Source organism: Macaca thibetana, chromosome 14 (genome assembly GCF_024542745.1).
Source record: "Macaca thibetana thibetana isolate TM-01 chromosome 14, ASM2454274v1, whole genome shotgun sequence".
NCBI classification, from domain to species: domain Eukaryota; kingdom Metazoa; phylum Chordata; class Mammalia; order Primates; family Cercopithecidae; genus Macaca; species Macaca thibetana.
In genome coordinates this window covers 47,122,451-47,140,935 of record NC_065591.1, presented here as the reverse complement: position 1 = coordinate 47,140,935, position 18,485 = coordinate 47,122,451, and the positions used below count along the sequence as shown (strand labels likewise).

General features: G+C 41.7%; 1 protein-coding gene across 3 annotated transcripts in view; it reads left to right on the top strand.

The window, feature by feature from the left end:
- GTF2H1 (general transcription factor IIH subunit 1) overlaps positions 1 to 17,696 on the top strand; it is a 51,153-nt gene extending 33,457 nt beyond the window's left edge. For all 3 annotated transcript variants that reach the window (XM_050755401.1, XM_050755402.1, XM_050755403.1), the window contains 4 exons: positions 2,747 to 2,837; positions 3,324 to 3,439; positions 5,383 to 5,475; positions 16,432 to 17,696. In XM_050755401.1, coding sequence (XP_050611358.1) covers positions 2,747 to 2,837; positions 3,324 to 3,439; positions 5,383 to 5,475; positions 16,432 to 16,518 — 387 coding nt within the window. In that variant the 3' untranslated portion in view covers positions 16,519 to 17,696. The remainder of the gene's footprint in view (positions 1 to 2,746; positions 2,838 to 3,323; positions 3,440 to 5,382; positions 5,476 to 16,431) is intronic.
- Positions 17,697 to 18,485: the final 789 nt, after the last annotated feature.

The window sequence follows — 18,485 nt, the reverse complement described above, 5'->3', positions numbered from 1 at the left end:
GGTCTCATGTCTCTGTCATCCAGGCTGTAGCACAGTGGCATGATCTCAGCCCACTGCAACCTCCACCTCCCTGGCTCAAGCGATCCTCCCACCTCAGCCCCCCAGGCAGCTGAAACCACAGGCACTCACCACCATGCCTGGCTAATTTTTTGTATTTTTGGTAGAGACAGTGTTTTGCCGTGTTGCCCAGGCTGGTCTTGAACTCCTGAGCTCAAGCAATCCACCCGCCTCGGCCTCCCAAAGTGCTGAGATTACAGGCTATTTTTTTCTTTCTGTTAACCAAGGTACAACTTAACATATAGTAAAATTTATTTATTTGTTTATTTATTTAGAGACAGGGTCTCACTATGTCTCCCAGGCTGGAGTGCAGTATCACAATCTTGGCTCACTGCAGCCTCGACTTCCCAGGTTCAAGCAATCCTCTCACCTCAGCCCCCTCAAGTAGCTAAGTAGCTGGGACTCCAGGCATGCGTCACCACCCCTGGCTAATTTTTATATTTTTTTGTGTAAACAGGGTTTCACCACATTGCCCAGGCTGGTCTTGAATTCCTCAGCTCAAGCGATCCACCCACCTCAGCCTCCCAAAATGAAATTTATCTTTTTAAGTCCGCTAGTCTACAAGTTTTGATAAACACATGCTGTTATATAGCCACCAACAAAATCAAGATTTAAAAAAAACAGTTCTGTCCCCTCAGAAAGTCTACCCATGCCCCTTTATAGTCAAACCCTTCCTACCCTCTTCACACAGGCTCTCCTGTGTCTGACAATATCCCCATCATTCTGAGCCCCTCCTTACTTAATAGGGCAGTAAGATAGATGTTCCAGGCTTATCTTGTATTTGCTCTGCACCAGGCGTGGAATTTTCTTTTTAGCACTGAGTGGATTAAGGTAGGAACCAAGATCTGGGACCGGGCACAGTGACTCAAGCCTGTAGTCCCAGCACTTTGCCAGGCCAAGGCACGCAGATCACCCGAGAGTTCTAGAACACTCAGGCCAACATGGCAAAACCCCGTGTCCACCAAAAATACAAAAATTAACTGGGTATGGTGGTGCATACCTGTAGTCTCAGCTACTCGGGAGGCTGAGGCAGAAGAATTGCTTGAGCTTAGAAGGCGGAGGTTGCAAGTGTCATATATGCATGTGTCACCACACAACAAACAAAAGATTCCAAGATCACACCATTGCACTCCAGCCTAGGCAATAGAGTGAGACTCTGTCTCAAAAAAAAAGAAAAAAAAACATATCTGAGCACTAGGTATACTCATTGCCATTGGGGTCTCATTGTCCCTTCAGCAGAAAGCTAGAAAATACATATGTGTACATATATGCACACATAACCAACTTGGGATTATTTGACCAATTCTTTCAATCTAGACTATGGTTGCCAGTATCTGGCCCTGGGGCCCAAGTAGACACACGTAACTTTTGTTTTGGGGGTGGTGGTGTTTGTTTGATTTAGAGATGAGGTTTCTGTCACCCAGACTGGAGTGCAGTAGCACTATCATAGCTTACTGCAACCTTGAACTCCTGGGCTCAAGCGATGCTCCCACCTCAGCTTCCTGAGTCACTAGGATTACAATTGTGAGCCACCATGCCCAGCTCTCCCCACATAATTTTTTTATGCTGTAGTCAGTCTGTTTCTTTCTTTTTTTTTGGAGTCAGGGTGTTGCTTTGTTGCCCAGACTGGAGTGCAGTGGCGCCATCTCAGCTCACTGCAGCCTCAACTTCCCAGGCTCAAATGATCTTCTCACCTCAGCCTCCCAAGTAACTTGGACTACAGGCGTACACCACCACGCCCAACTAATTTTTTTGTATTTTTTGTAGAGACAGGGTTTCGCCATATTGCCCAGGCTGGTATCTGACAAAAAGAAAATAGGAATAAAGTGAGCTCCAGTGTCCCCTTGACTCATGGTTGTCCCATACTGTACTTTTACACTAAGTTGAAAAAATGTTTTCATCCAATCTATACATGGATGGATTTCTGCTCATAAAAACTTCATTGGAAAATCTTAGAGATGCTAACCCTGCACTTGCTGTTTCACAAATTATTTGTTCCTCCCTATAGCAGTGCCTCCCTACAGTGCGTGGCACTTGATAGGCACTCATTGAATAGATAGGTCAATTTTTTCCTAAATATTGATGTTGATACAGTGGGGAGTATATTTTTTCCCCTTTTGGCTATATTTATTCCCTTCCTTGAAAACTAAATGACAATTAATAAATTTCTGCTCTGTTGATTCCCCCCCCCAATCTGCTCTCAAGGGTATGTGTTAGCAAAGCCAGGTATGGAGTACATGCCTGTAGTCTGTCCCAGCTACTCAGGAGGCTGAGGGAGGAGGATTGCTTGAGCCCAGGAGTTCAAGTTCAACCTGGGCAACATAACAAGATTTTGTTTCTTAGAAAAATAAATTTAACAGTAACAAAGGATACAGGTTAACATGTTGTTTTACCTGTTTCCTTAAACTCCATTTTACCTTCAGTGGTAAGAGTTCCCAAGTTAAATTGAATTGGTACTTAAGAAAGGGCTTTAACTAGGCAAAACCTTGGGAGTTTTTTCATCTTTCTACACAGATTGTGTTTCTGTCCTCAAGGAAAATAGTTCACTTTGATCACTGTAAATGATGTAGTATTTAAACAAAAGTAAAACACTTCATCTTTTGCTCTAAAACTAAAATTTAAGAAAGAAAGGTGGCCAAAAAAAAAAAAAAAAGGAAAACCAGTTTTTCTGCATTTTCATTTTTTTCAGGTTCTCTCAAGTAGTGCTGCCAGTAGTACCATCACAGCACTGTCACCTGGAGGGGCACTTATGCAGGGAGGAACACAGCAAGCCATAAACCGTATGTGCCGGGCCATCTTCTGCTACTATCTTTCTGCCTAAATCAGCTTTAAAAACCAAGCTGGGAGGAGTGCTGAACTTTTATTGGTTTTTCCATGGAATAATCCTGGGATTTCTATTTTGTAGATTTGTTTTTATACATTCAGATTCTGAAACACATCTAGACAAGATCTTAGGTTTCAGAACTGTCTTACTATTACAAATAGTGGTACATTGTTAGTTTCTCTAATATCATACTAAAAGCTGCTTTCTTCTCCCCTACCTCTTAGAATAAAGGGGAAACCTGAAAGTTTCTTTAAAATCCCAAGAGCTTTTAAATTTTATGATCTCTCAGCCCCAAAATTACTAACTTATCTGAAAATAGCATATCCTGGTTTGGCATTGACAGAGTACATGTTCAAGTTTATTCTCTGAGTGGTCATTTTTTTCAATTCTGTATATATGTTAAAATAGCTCTTACCCTGTGGACCTCGTTCTTCTTTTGCAGAGATGGTGCCAAATGATATTCAGTCTGAATTGAAACACTTATATGTAGCTGTTGGAGAACTTCTACGGCATTTCTGGTCCTGCTTTCCTGTTAATACGCCATTCCTAGAAGAAAAGGTTAGAACCAGTTCTGAAGACAGCCACATAATTGTGGTAGTGACTTATGAGATGTTTTGAAATTGGACAGTTTTATTAAGTCTTTACCATGTGACAGACACTGGGATAACTCTTTTGCATACATTATTTCATGTAAACCTCACAACATCTTTATGGAGTAGGTATTGGTACCCATTTTATAGATTAGGAAACTGAGATCCAGACCAGTTCCATAACTAATAATCATACAACCTAAAGCTTGTATCTACCTCCAAGCCACTGTGAATAGAGACCCAAAACAAATTACATCGGTAAAGTTATTTATATTTGATACGTTTTTCAGGGATAGCAAAATCCAAAGTAAGAACTGACAACAAATATAGCACTAGCTATTTAACACTAAAACCCCTTTAACCCATTAGGACAGTTGACAAATGGAAAAATGTAACATTAATAGTAATATTATAAATTGCTCTTATAAACCATGATTAAGTAAAAGATAAAGACCTCATTAAGAATAATAGGCAAACACTTTACAAGCAACTCACTAAAGAATGGAGTGACCTAGGAAGATTAAGGGGAAATGCTCACACTCACCAGCATGCAGATAAATTTAAAACTACAGTAAAAGAACATTTTGGCCAACGATGGTGGCTCACACCTGTAATCCCAACACTTTGGCGGGGCCGAGGTGGGAGGATTGTTTGAGCCCAGGAATTGGAGACCAGCCTGGACAAAATAGCAAGACTCTGTCTCCAAAAAATATATAAATAAATTTTTTAAAAGAATATTTTTTTCACCTACTAATTTGCAAAAGAACAAAAAACTTAAAATGAGCAATGTTGACCACGTTGCCAAGAGTCCTTTCTTCCACTGCTAGTGTTTTTACTTCAGCATGCAAATGAAACTTCAAATGAAATTCAACGTGTAGAAATTTAGGAAATAATTAGGAATGCAAATACTTAGCTAGAGATGGTCTATCACTGTCTAAGATAGAGGAAATGGCCTAAATATCTACCAGAAGGAGGTTGGTTAGAGAAGCATTTGGTATATTCATACACTGAAAGACAATAATTATTTTATCTTATTTTTTTTATTGAGACAGGGTCTCATGCTGTCACCCAGACTGGAGTGCAGTGAAGTGATCTCGGCTCACTGCAGCCGCCACCTTCTGGGCTGAGGTGATTCTCCCACCTCAGTGTAGTGGTATGAGCCGCTACACCCAGCACTTTGGGAGGCCGAGGCAGGCAGATCGCTTGAGCTCAGAAGTTCAAGACCAGCTTGGGCAATGTGGCAAAACCCCATCTCTACAAAAATTACGAAAAGTAGCTCAGGTGATGACCTGAGCCTAGAGAGGTCAAAGCTGCAGTGAGCCGTGCATGATCTTGCCACTGCACTCCAGCTTGGGTGACAGAGTGAGACCCTGTCTCTAAATGAATGAATAAGTGAATGAGTGACTAAGTGAGTTGAGTTTTTTTGTTTGTTTTTGTTTTTTGAGACAGAGTCTCACTCTGTAGGCAGGCTGGAGTGCAGTGGTATGATCTCAGTTCACTGCAACCTCCACCTCCCGGGTTCCACCAACTTTCCTGCCTCAGCCTCCCGAGTAGCTGGGACTACAGGCATGTGCCACCACACCCAGCTAATTTTTGTATTTTTAGTGGAGACAGGGTTTCACCATGTTAGCCAGGATAGTCTCAATCTCTTGTCCTTGTGTTCCGCCCACCTCGGCCTCCCAAAGTGCTGGGATTACAGGCGTGAGCCACAGCGCCTGGCCAAATGAGTGTTTATGACTGAAAGATGTTCACATTGAAGTGTTAACAATGGGATATAATTGGTATATTTATTTTCTTTTTATATTTAAATTCTACAAGAAAAGTAACTTTCATATGTAGAAGTTTGTTTTTCTCTTGGTCTCTACAGCTTCTTTGAGATTTCTCTAATTTATTGTTTCTCATCTTTTATAGGTAGTGAAAATGAAAAGTAATTTGGAACGATTCCAAGTTACGAAGCTCTGCCCATTCCAAGAAAAGATTCGGAGACAGTATTTAAGCACAAATGTAAGGCAGCAATCTGATTTTTGCCTGATCTTCTTTCTCTTTGTAGTAAAATGATGAAATTGACTTTGCTTTCATGTAAATGAGTACTTAATTTTCTTTTTTGAGACGGAGTCTCACTCTGTCGCTCAGGCTGGAGTGCTGTGGCTCCATCTCGGCTCACTGCAACCTCCGCCTCCTGGGTTCAAGCAATTCTTCTGCCTCAGCCTTCTGAGTAGCTGAGATTATAAGTGCATGCTGCCACGCCCAGCTAATTTTTGTATTTTAGTAGAGACGGGGTTTCACCGTGTTGGCCAGGCTGGTCTCAAACTCTTGACCTCAGGTGATCAGCCCACCTTGGCCTCCCAAAGTACTGGGATTACAGGCATGAGCCACCACGCCCTGCCGATACTTTATTTTCTGTTGCTCAAAGTACTATTTTTTAATACTGAAATGTGTCGTGCATTCGGAAGTATATAAAATACATACATATTTTTAAAATAATAAATCAACTGTCTGTTTACTCACCAATCAGGAAAATGAGTAGAATGTTACCATAACCCATAGATATTCCCTGAGTGCCCCTGTCCAGTTGCATACCACTCTCTCTTCCCCTCCAGAGGTCATGAGTAACCAAGGCATTTGTGATAACCAGCTCCATGCTTTCCCTTAGAAAAGTTTTACAATCTGGCCGGGTGCGGTGGCTCACTCCTGTAATCCCAGCACTTTGGGAGGCCAAGGCAGGCCTATCACTTGAGGTCAGGAGTTCGAGACCAGTCTGGCCAACATGGCGAAACTCTGTTTTTACTAAAAATACAAAAATTAGCCTGGCATGGTGGCGCATGCCTGTAGTCCCAGCTACTCGGGAGGCTGAAACAGGAGAATTGAACCTGGGAGGCAGGGGTTGCAGTGAGCTGAGGTCACACCACCACACTCCAGCCTGGGTGACACAATGAGACTCTGTCTCAAAAAGTTTTACAATCTGTGTGTATGTTCTCAAAAATATATATTAGTAATCTATTAATTTGGAAAAACTGAGTGGCAAGCACAAACCTAGCAGCATAAGGAAAGATAGAATTGCCACTACTCACAGTAAGCAAAACTATTCCTGGGTTCTATTTGGCATCAGCTTCCCTGATTGTTTACAGCAGGGAAGGTCAGTGGATGAGGTATTGAGAAGTGTCACTTTATGCTCAGCATTTTTAGCATTGTATTTAAAACAAGGTTAGAGCAACCACATCAGATCATTTGTATGTGCAGTTATACAAGTCCTCCCAGAGGTACCTTGGGAAGAATAGTACAGTCACGTGTTGCTTAACCACAAGGATATGTTCTAAACAATTCATTGACAGGCAGTTTTGTTATATGAACCTCACAGTGTACTTAAAACCTAGCTATAGGCTGGGCGTGGTGGCTCAAGCCTGTAATCCCAGCACTTTGGGAGGCCGAGACGGGTGGATCACGAGGTCAGGAGATCGAGACCATCCTGGCTAACACGGTGAAACCCCGTCTCTACTAAAAAATACAAAAAACTGGCCGGGCGAGGTGGCGGGCGCCTGTAATCCCAGCTACTCGGGAGGCTGAGGCAGGAGAATGGCGTGAACCCAGGAGGCGGAGCTTGCAGTGAGCCGAGATCCGGCCACTGCACTCCAGCCTGGGCGACAGAGCGAGACTCCGTCTCAAAAAAAAAAAAAACCTAGCTATATAGCCTGCTACACTTCTAGGTTGTATGGTGTAGCCTATTGCTCCTAGACTGCAAACATATACAGCATAGTACTGTATACGGTTTGGTTTTGTTTTGTTTTTTCCTTTTTTTTTATTATTATTATACTTTTAAGTTCTAGGGTACATGTGCATAACGTGCAGGTTTGTTACATATGTATACTTGTGCCATGTTGGTGTGCTGCACCCATCAGCTCGTCAGCACCCATCAACTCGTCATTTACATCAGGTATAACTCCCAATGCAATCCCTACCCCCTCCCCCTCCCCTATGATAGGCCCCAGTGTATGATGTTCCCCTTCCCGAGTCCATGTGATCTCATTGTTCAATTCCCACCTATGAGTGAGAACATGCGGTGTTTGGTTTTCTGTTCTTGCGATAGTTTGCTGAGAATGATGGTTTCCAGCTGCATCCATGTCCCTACAAAGGACACAAACTCATCCTTTTTTATGGCTGCATAGTATTCCATGGTGTATATGTGCCACATTTTCTTTTTTTTTTTTTTTTTTTTTTTTTTTTTTTTTTTTTTTTTTTTTTTTTTTTTTTTTTTTTTTTTTTTTTGACGCGGAGTCTTGCTCTGTGCCCCAGGCTGGAGTGCAGTGGCGCGATCTCGGCTCACTGCAAGCTCCGCTCCCCCGGGTTCACGCCATTCTCCTGCCTCAGCCTCCCGAGTAGCTGGGACTACAGGGCGCCCGCCACCTCGCCCGGCTAATTTTCTTGTATTTTTAGTAGAGATGGGGTTTCACCGTGTTAGCCAGGATGGTCTCGATCTCCTGACCTCATGATCCGCCCGTCTCGGCCTCCCAAAGTGCTGGGATTACAGGCTTGAGCCACCGCGCCCGGCCCACATTTTCTTAATCCAATCTGTCACTGATGGATATTTGGGTTGATTCCAAGTCTTTGCTATTGTGAATAGTGCCACAGTAAACATACGTGTGCATGTGTCTTTATAGCAGCATGATTTATAATCCTTTGGGTATATACCCAGTAATGGGATGGCTGGGTCATATGGTACTTCTAGATCCTTGAGGATCTAGAAGTTCTAGATCCTTGAGGAATCGCCATACTGTTTTCTATAATGGTTGAACTAGTTTACAATTCCACCAACAGTGTAAAAGTGTTCCTATTTCTCCACATCCTCTCCAGCACCTGTTGTTTCCTGACTTTTTAATGATTGCCATTCTAACTGGTGTGAGATGGTATCTCATTGTGGTTTTGATTTGCATTTCTCTGATGGCCAGTGATGATGAGCATTTTTTCATGTGTCTGTTGGCTGTATGAATGTCTTTTGAGAAATGTCTATCTATATCCTTTGCCCACTTTTTGATGGGGTTGTTTTTTTCTTGTAAATTTATTTGAGTTCTTTGTAGGTTCTGGATATTAGCCCTTTGTCAGATGAGTAGATTGCAAAAATTTTCTCCCATTCTGTAGGTTGCCTGTTCACTCTGATGGTAGTTTCTTTTGCTGTGCAGAAGCTCTTTAGTTTAATTAGATCCCATTTGTCAATTTTGGCTTTTGCTGCCGTTGCTTTTGGTGTTTTAGACATGAAGTCTTTGCCCATGCCTATGTCCTGAATGGTATTACCTAGGTTTTCTTCTAGGGTTTTTATGGTATTAGGTCTAACATTTAAGTCTCTAAATCCATCTTGAATTAATTTTCGTATAAGGAGTAAGGAAAGGATCCAGTTTCAGCTTTCTACTTATGGCTAGCCAATTTTCCCAGCACCATTTACTAAATAGGGAATCCTTTCCCCATTTCTTGTTTTTGTCAGGTTTGTCAAAGATCAGATGGCTGTAGATGTGTGGTATTATTTCTGAGGACTCTGTTCTGTTCCATTGGTCTATATCTCTGTTTTGGTACCAGTACCATGCTGTTTTGGTTACCGTAGCCTTGTAGTATAGTTTGAAGTCAGGTAGCGTGATGCCTCCAGCTTTGTTCTTTTGACTTAGGATTGTCTTGGCAATGCGGGCTCTTTTTTGGTTCCATATGAACTTTAAAGTAGTTTTTTCCAGTTCTGTGAAGAAATTTATTGGTAGCTTGATGGGGATGGCATTGAATCTATAAATAACCTTGGGCAGTATGGCCATTTTCACGATATTGATTCTTCCTATCCATGAGCATGGTATGTTCTTCCATTTGTTTGTGTCATCTTTTATTTCGCTGAGCAGTGGTTTGTAGTTCTCCTTGAAGAGGTCCTTTACATCCCTTGTAAGTTGGATTCCTAGGTATTTTATTCTCTTTGAAGCAATTGTGAATGGAAGTTCATTCATGATTTGGCTGTCTGTCTGTTACTGGTGTATAAGAATGCTTGTGATTTTTGCACATTAATTTTGTATCCTGAGACTTCGCTGAAGTTTCTTATCAGCTTAAGGAGATTTTGGGCTGAGACAATGGGGTTTTCTAAATATACAATCATGTCATCTGCAAACAGGGACAATTTGACTTCTTCTTTTCCTAACTGAATACCCTTTATTTCTTTCTCTTGCCTGATTGCCCTAGCCAGAACTTCCAACAGTATGTTGAATAGGAGTGGTGAGAGAGGGGCATCCCTGTCTTGTGCCAGTTTTCAAAGGGAATTTTTCCAGTTTTTGCCCATTTGGTATGATATTGGCTGTGGGTTTGTCATAAATAGCTCTTATTATTTTGAAATACGTTTCATCAATACCGAATCTATTGAGAGTTTTTAGCATGAAGGGCTGTTGAATTTTGTCGAAAGCCTTTTCTGCATCTATTGAGATAATCATGTGGTTTTTGTCTTTGGTTCTGTTTATGTGATGGATTATGTTTATTGATTTGCATATGTTGAACCAGCCTTGCATCCCAGGGATGAAGCCCACTTGATCATGGTGGATAAGGTTTTTGATGTGCTGCTGGATCCGGTTTGCCAGTATTTTATTGAGGATTTTTGCATCGATGTTCATCAGGGATGTTGGTCTAAAATTCTCTATTTTTGTTGTGTCTCTGCCAGGCTTTGGTATCAGGATGATATTGGCCTCATAAAATGAGTTAGGGAGGATTCCCTCTTTTTCTATTGATTGGAATAGTTTCAGAAGGAATGGTACCAGCTCCTCCTTGTACCTCTGGTAGAATTCAGCTGTGAATCCATCTGGTCCTGGACTTTTTTTGGTTGGTAGGCTATTAATTATTGCCTCAATTTCAGAGCCTGCTATTGGTCTATTCAGGGATTCAACTTCTTCCTGGTTTAGTCTTGGGAAAGTGTAAGTGTCCAGGAAATTATCCATTTCTTCTAGATTTTCTAGTTTATTTGCGTAGAGGTGTTTATAATAGTCTCTGATGGTAGTTTGTATTTCTGTGGGGTCGGTGGTGATATCCCCTTTATCATTTTTTATTGCGTCTATTTGATTCTTCTCTCTCTCTTCTTTATTAGTCTTGCTAGCGGTCTATCAATTTTGTTGATCTTTTCAAAACACCAACTCCTGGATTCATTGATTTTTTGGAGGGTTTTTTGTGTCTCTATCTCCTTCAGTTCTGCTCTGATCTTAGTTATTTCTTGCCTTCTGCTAGCTTTTGAATGTGTTTGCTCTTGCTTCTCTAGTTCTTTTAATTGTGATGTTAGAGTGTCAATTTTAGATCTTTCCAGCTTTCTCTTGTGGGCATTTAGTGCTATAAATTTCCCTCTACACATTGCTTTAAATGTGTCCCAGAGATTCTGGTATGTTGTATCTTTGTTCTCATTGGTTTCAAAGAACATCTTAATTCTGCCTTCATTTCGTTATGTACCCAGTAGTCATTCAGGAGCAGGTTATTCAGTTTCCATGTAGTTGAGCGGTTTTGATTGAGTTTCTTAGTCCGGAGTTCTAGTTTGATTGCACTGTGGTCTGAGAGACAGTTTGTTATAATTTCCGTTCTTGTACATTTGCTGATAAGTGCTTTACTTCCAATTATGTGGTCTATTTTGGAATAAGTGTGATGTGGTGCTGAGAAGAATGTATATTCTGTTGATTTGGGGTAGAGAGTTCTGTAGATGTCTGTTAGGCCTGCTTGCTGCAGAGCTGAGTTCAATTCCTGGATATCCTTCTTAACTTTCTGTCTCGTTGATCTGTCTAATGTTGACAGTGGGGTGTTGAAGTCTCCCATTATTATTGTATGGGAGTCTAAGTCTCTTTGTAAGTCTCTAAGGACTTGCTTTATGAATCTGGGTGCTCCTGTGTTGGGTGCATATATATTTAGGATAGTTAGCTCTTCCTGTTGAATTGATCCCTTTACCATTATGTAATGGCCTTCTTTGTCTCTTTTGATCTTTGATGGTTTAAAGTCTGTTTTATCAGAGACTAGTATTGCAACCCCTGCCTTTTTGTTCTCCATTTGCTTGGTAGATCTTCTTCCATCCCTTTATTTTGAGCCTATGTATGTCTCTGCATATGAGATGGGTCTCCTGAATACAGCAAACTGATGGGTCTTGACTCTTTATCCAGTTTGCCAGTCTGTGTCTTTTAATTGGAGCATTTAGTCCATTTACATTTAAGGTTAAGATTGTTATGTGTGAACTTGATCCTGCCATTATGATATTAACTGGTTATATTGCTCGTTAGTTGATACAGTTTCTTCCTAGCCTCTATGGTCTTTACATTTTGGCATGTTTTTGCAATGGCTGGTACCGGTTGTTCCCTTCCATGTTTAGTGCTTCCTTCAGGGTCTCTTGTAAGGCAGGCCTAGTGGTGATTCTTGCTTTGAAAGCTTCCTCTCAGGGGTGTACTCCACCGTGTGAGGTGTGGGGTGTCAGTCTGCCCCTAGTGGGGGATGTCTCCCAGTTAGGCTACTCAGGGGTCAGGGACCCACTTGAGCAGGCAGTCTGTCCCTTCTCAGATCTCAACCTCCGTGTTGGGAGATCCACTGCTCTCTTCAAAGCTGTCAGACAGAGTCGTTTGCGTCTGCAGAGGTTTCTGCTGCTTTTGTTGTTGTTGTTGTTGTTGTTGTTGTTTAGCTGTGCCCTGTCCCCAGAGGTGGAGTCTACAGAGACAGGCAGGCCTCCTTGAGCTGCTGTGAGCTCCACCCAGTTCCAGCTTCCCAGCGGCTTTGTTTACCTACTTAAGCCTCAGCAATGGCGGGCACCCCTCCCCCAGCCTTGCTGCTGCCTTGCAGTTAGATCGCAGACTGCTGTGCTAGCAATGAGGGAGGCTCCCTGGACGTGGGACCCTCCCGGCCAGGTGTGGGATGTAGTCTCCTGGTGTGCCCATTTGCTAAGACCCTTGGTAAGGTGCAGAATTGGGATGGGAGTTACCCGATTTTCCAGGTGTTGTGTGTCTCAGTTCCCCTGGCTAGGAAAAGGGATTCCCTTCCCCCTTGCACTTCCCAGGTGAGGCCATGCCTTGCCCTGCTTCAGCTCTCGCTGGTCGGGCTACAGTTGCTGACCAGCACCGATCATCCGGCAATCCCTAGTGAGATGAACCCAGTACCTCAGTTGAAAATGCAGAAATCACCTGTCTTCTGTGTCGCTCGCACTGGGACCTGGAGACTGGAGCTGTTCCTATTCGGCCATCTATGTACACATTTTTAACACAGTGGTATTTGTGTATCTAAACATAGAAAAGTTGCAGTAAAAATTCATTATAAAAGATAAAAAGTGGTCCACCTGTAAAGGGCATTTACCATAAATAGAGCTTGCAGGACTGCAGGACTAGAAGTTAGTTGCTCTGGGTGACTCAGTGAGTGAATGTGAAGGACTAGGACATTACTGTACACTACTGCAGAGTTTACTTACACTGTACACTTAGGCTACATTAAAATTAAAAAAGAGCTTTTTTTCTTCAGTAATAAATTAGCCTTAGCTTACTATAACATTTTTACTTTTATAAACTTTTAAATATTTTTGAAGTTTTTCATTCTTTGGAATAATATGTAACTTAAAACATACATTGTATAGCTGTACAAAAGTATTTTCTTTGTATTCTTATTCTGTAAGCCTTTCTCTCTCTCTCATATAATATATATGTATATATATATGTATATGGTTTTTTTTTGTTTTTTTTTTTTTTTTTTTTGAGATGGAGTCTAGTTCTGTCACCCAGGCTGGAGTGCAGTGGCACAATCGCAGCTCATTGCAACCTCTGCCTCCTGGGTTCAAGCAGTTCTCCTGCCTCAGCCTCCCGAGTAGCTGGGATTACAGGTGCCCGCCACCATGCCCAGCTAATTTTTCTTTTTTTTTTTTTTAGTAGAGACGGGTTTTCACTGTGTTGACCAGATTGGTCTCGAACTCCTGACCTCACGATCCACCCGCCTCGGCCTCCCAAAGTGCTGAGATTCCAGGTGTGAGCCACCGTGCCTGGTCCCTTTTTTCTATTTTTAATTTTTTTTTTTCTTTTTAAACTTTTGTTAAAAACTAAGACACAAACACACTTTAGCCTAGGCCCACACAGGGTCAAGATCATCACTATCACTGTCTTCCACCTCCACATTTGTCCCACTGGAAAGTCTTCAGGAGCAGTAATGCACTTGGAGCTGTCATCCGGTGATAACAATACCTTCTTCTGGAATACCTCCTGAAGGACCTGCCTAAGGATATTTTACAGTTGACTTTTTTATATTTATAAATAGGAGTACACCGTAAATAATGATTTTAAAATACAGTAAATAAATAAACCAGTAACATATTCATTATCATTATCAAGTATTATGTCCTATACATAATTGTACATGCTATACTTTTATACAGCTGGCTACTTAATAGGTTCATTTACACCAGCATCCCTACAAACGAGTGAATAATGTGCTGCTCTATGATGTTACCACATCACTAGATGATGGGAATTTCTCAGCTCTATTATAATCTTATGGGACCACCATCATATATGCACATCATTATGTGGCACGTGACTCTAGTTACAAATTTAAGATTCAATGTTTCAATAACTAGGATAATTAAAAGGGGAGTTTTATAATTGAAAGCTGAAAAATCATCAGTAAGATTTTTCGTATTTATTGCGTAAATATTCTAAGTGGGTTTTCTTAAAATATAAAACAGCATTACTTAGAATAGAAGCCTGGAGTGTCTTCTCACAGCAGGGCACGGATGGCAGATAGGTTTCAGGTCATGTGCCTTCTCAATTGATTATAACTGCTTGGAGTACTGTGTTGGAAAGTTTGCTGAGGGCCAGGCGCGGTGGCTAACACCTGTGATCCCAGCACTTTGGGAGGCCGAGGCAGGTGGATCACCTGAGGTCAGGAGTTCAAGACCAGCCTGGCCAACATGGCAAAACCCCTTCTCTACTAAAAATACAAAAACTTAGCCAGGTGCTGTGGCGAGTGCCTGTAATCCCAGCTACTCAGGAAGTTGAGGCAAGAGAATTGCTTGAACCTGGGAGGCGGAGATTACAGTGAGCTGAGGTCGCGCCATTGCATCCAGCCTGGGCAACAAAAGTGAAACTCCATCTCAGAAAAAAAAAAGGATGCTGAGGCCATGTGCAGCCTTACAGTAGGATATGTTGTTGATCTCTTCCAATTGATAATATATAGATACTGCTGCCTATCAAGCAGAATAATTTTTACAGTTTTCAGACAGAGCTAAATATTCCTATCTCCCATAATGATAAACAGGTATGGCAGTAAGGGGAATTTTTTTTAACTCTGTACCCCTCAGACCTAAGCATTGACATGCCAGAAGAATTTAGGACTTCCTGATCTCCATCCTCCTAGACTTGGGAAAACTTTATTTCCAAACACATAAACACTGTCCACCTCCAAGGAAACATATTCCAGAGACTTGAACCTCAAAAGTCAGTGTAAGCCAGATGTTGTGGTATGCACATGTAGTCCCGGCTATTCAAGAGACTGAGGCAGGAGGATCATTTGAAATCAGGAGTTTGAGACTATAGTAAACCTAAATTGCACCTGTGAATAGGCACTGCACTCCAGCCTGGGCAACGTAGTGAGACCGTGTCTCAAAAAAAATAAAAAAGATTCCATATGATCCTTTTGACTTCTAGCCTAGCTATGTCCATGATGAGGGCAAAATTCTTAATCTATTCAGAGATCTGTATCCTGACCCAAGACATGACATAGCACATTGTGTGAAGCATTGAAACCATTTAGGTTTTCTATAATATGCTGAGTTGTGTTGAACTGAAATGCTGGAGTTGGAAAAACCCTAAAAATAGCAAACTATTTCACAAAATTTTTCAGAATTAACTGCAGGAGCTTTTGAAAATCAAAGATTCGGCCGGGCGCGGTGGCTCAAGCCTGTAATCCCAGCACTTTGGGAGGCCGAGACGGGCGGATCACGAGGTCAGGAGATCGAGACCATCCTGGCTAACCCGGTGAAACCCCGTCTCTAGTAAAAAAATACAAAAAACTAGCCGGGCGAGGTGGCGGGCGCCTGTAGTCCCAGCTACTCGGGAGGCTGAGGCAGGAGAATGGCGTAAACCCGGGAGGCGGAGCTTGCAGTGAGCCGAGATCCGGCCACTGCACTCCAGGCTGGGCCACAGAGCGAGACTCCGTCTCAAAAAAAAAAAAAAAAAAAAAAAAAGGAAAATCAAAGATTCTTGGGTCTCATCCCAGGCCTGTTGAATCAGAATCTTCAGGAGAATAAGGCATTTTTCCAATGTTCTGCCAAGATGTGTATACAAGGCTGGGCACAGTGGCTCATGCCTGTAATCCCAGCACTTTGAGGCTGAGGCAGGAAGATTGCTTGAGCCCAGGAGTTCGAGACCAGCCTGGCCAACATGGTGAAACCCCATCTCTACTAAAAATACAAAAATTAGCCAGGTATGGTGGCTTATGGTTGTAATCCTAGCTCCTCAGGAGTCTGAGGCATGAGAACTGCTTGGACCTGTGAGGTGGAGGCTACAGCGAGCCAAAAATCATACCACAGCACTCCAGCCTGGGTGACAGAGCAAGACTCTGTCTCCAAAAAAAAAAAAAAATGTGTATACTACCATCCTGGCCTTAGTTGGCTGACCAGTACTCAAATCTAGAAAATCACAAATATAGTTCAGACCGCTTGTTTGACTAGGGATTGAGGCCTGGAGCACAGTTGTGACTTTCATATTGGCCTATTGTTGGTTAATGACAGGACGGCCATTACAACCACAGCTTTTTCACTGCCCCCCACTTTCTGTCTTTCCTTTCCATACAAAATGTGTCTGACAGAACCTTCTCAGAGGGCTTGCACTTTGCCTCATTGACTGGGGAAATACAGAGGAGCTCCAAAACTACACTCTGAAATATGTGCCAGATTTGGGTTGGAAGGATTAACTTCCCTTGCTTTTGCCCAGTTGTTAAGTGTCTTGCTGTGTTTTTCAGTTGGTAAGTCACATAGAAGAGATGCTCCAGACAGCCTACAACAAGCTCCACACATGGCAGTCACGGCGTCTGATGAAGAAAACGTGAGGTGGCCATAATGCTCACAGGTTTTGTGAGATTGAGAGAACTATGACCTGCAGCAACTCTGGAAACCTGGCCTGACAGACAAGCAGATGACCTCACAGGAGTGATAAGAAACATCTGCTCCACGCCAACTCCCAGAGCTGATGCTATTGTACTTGCACATCGGGGACTGAAAGGAAAGAAGGGACTAAATGCTGGGGAGGTAAATTAAGGCAGAACCAAATGAGCTACGTTGCAAATATATATATATATACACACACGCACATATATATGTACCTGTGTATGTACATATATATATTTTAAAAGACTGTTTACTGCAGTTACTCAGGAACTGCTTTTGATTGACATTAAGCTGCTTTCAGAAATTAAAAAAAAAAACTTTTTAAAGGGTGCATTGATAAAATCGAGGTTTTTTGGTTGTCGTTTTTTTCCGTGTAAATTTTTTTCCTAAGTTTATGACACAGGGTAGACCTTAAGTATTCCTCCTCCATCCTTCATCCTCCACCCTCCATTGGATCCTCAAGTTTTAATGAATTCCAATTATACTTTACATCAGCAAGTTAAAAAGAGTACTTTAAAATAAAGCAAAGGGAGACTGTTGCTCAACCATCAGGAAACAGTTGTCAGAAGACATCATTGGTCCTGTGTTTCCTACGGAAATAAGAAACAATAAATATTGCACTGAATGTTTGTGGTTTGGAGTCCCTGAATAATAAAGAGGGAACATATTTGCAGAAAGTTGCATAAGGTTTTTTAATGCAGAATTTTGTCAGAAGACAATAGCGCTGCATGTTTTTCTTTGAGTGCAAATGTACATTGCTAAGATTTTTTTTAAGATGGCATGTGCTTTGAAAAGAGGATATTGCATTTTTAAGAGTTTAAAAATCTTATGAGTGAGAAATATAAAAAAAAATATTATTTTCACCTCTTTAGAAGAAATAAAAGATGTTTCTCCTATCTCCTTTTCTCTAGTATTTGACTGTTACTGTCCTTGGCGAATCGATAATCATTGCATAGTGACTGAAAAGCCTAAGTGCAAAAAAAAAAAAAAAAGTTCTTGTTTCTGGAATTCGTGCCATATTTTGTTCCTGATGGGATCAACTTACTGTTTAAGACTTTAGATGTCTTGTATTAAAAATTACACAAAAAAGTAAAACTTTTTATACTTACTCTTTTAACTCAAACACATCTCTGGTTTCTCATTATGTGTGAATTTCCTTGGGTGGGCTGCCTGGAACTGTTCATTTTATTTTAGGCCATGTTACAAACTGGTTATCCTTCATATAATGACTGTTAAGGTCAGAACCTAAGCCAGGCAAAGTAGCACATGCCTGTAGTTCCAGCTACTCGGGAGGCTGAGGTAGGAGGATCACTTGAGCCCAGAAGTTCAAAAGTCCAGACTAGGCAACATAGTGAGACTTCATCTCTATTTTTACAGAAAAAAAAGAAATTTATCAAGACCTTGAACTGGTAAAGGGAAAGAGGCCACATCATTTCCTGCCTTCAGTCTTCCCGTTTCTCTTTCAGATCAGTATAGTAATGGTATAATCCCTTAAAATTTACACTTTCACAAAGTACTTTCAAATGTGTTACTGCCACAATGGGGCAAATAGAAAAATGATTGAAATAAAAAAAATACGGCTATTGGGAAAGACAGACATAAGAAACAGAATGTTCTGTTGAGTGCTGTGTTAAAAATTAAGTTGTAAGCTGGGCATGGTGAGTCACACCTGTAATCCCAGCATTTTGGGAAGCCAAGGCAGGAGGATCACTTGAGCTCAGGAATTCAAGACCAGCCTGGGCAACATAGCAAAGCCTCATCTCTATTAAGAGTAAAAAAAAACATTAGCTGGGCGTGGTGGTATGTAGTTCCAGCTGCTCCGGAGGCTGAGGCGGGAAGATTGCATGAGCCCAGAAAATTGAGACTGCAATGACCTATGATCACACCACTGGACTACAGCCTGGACAGT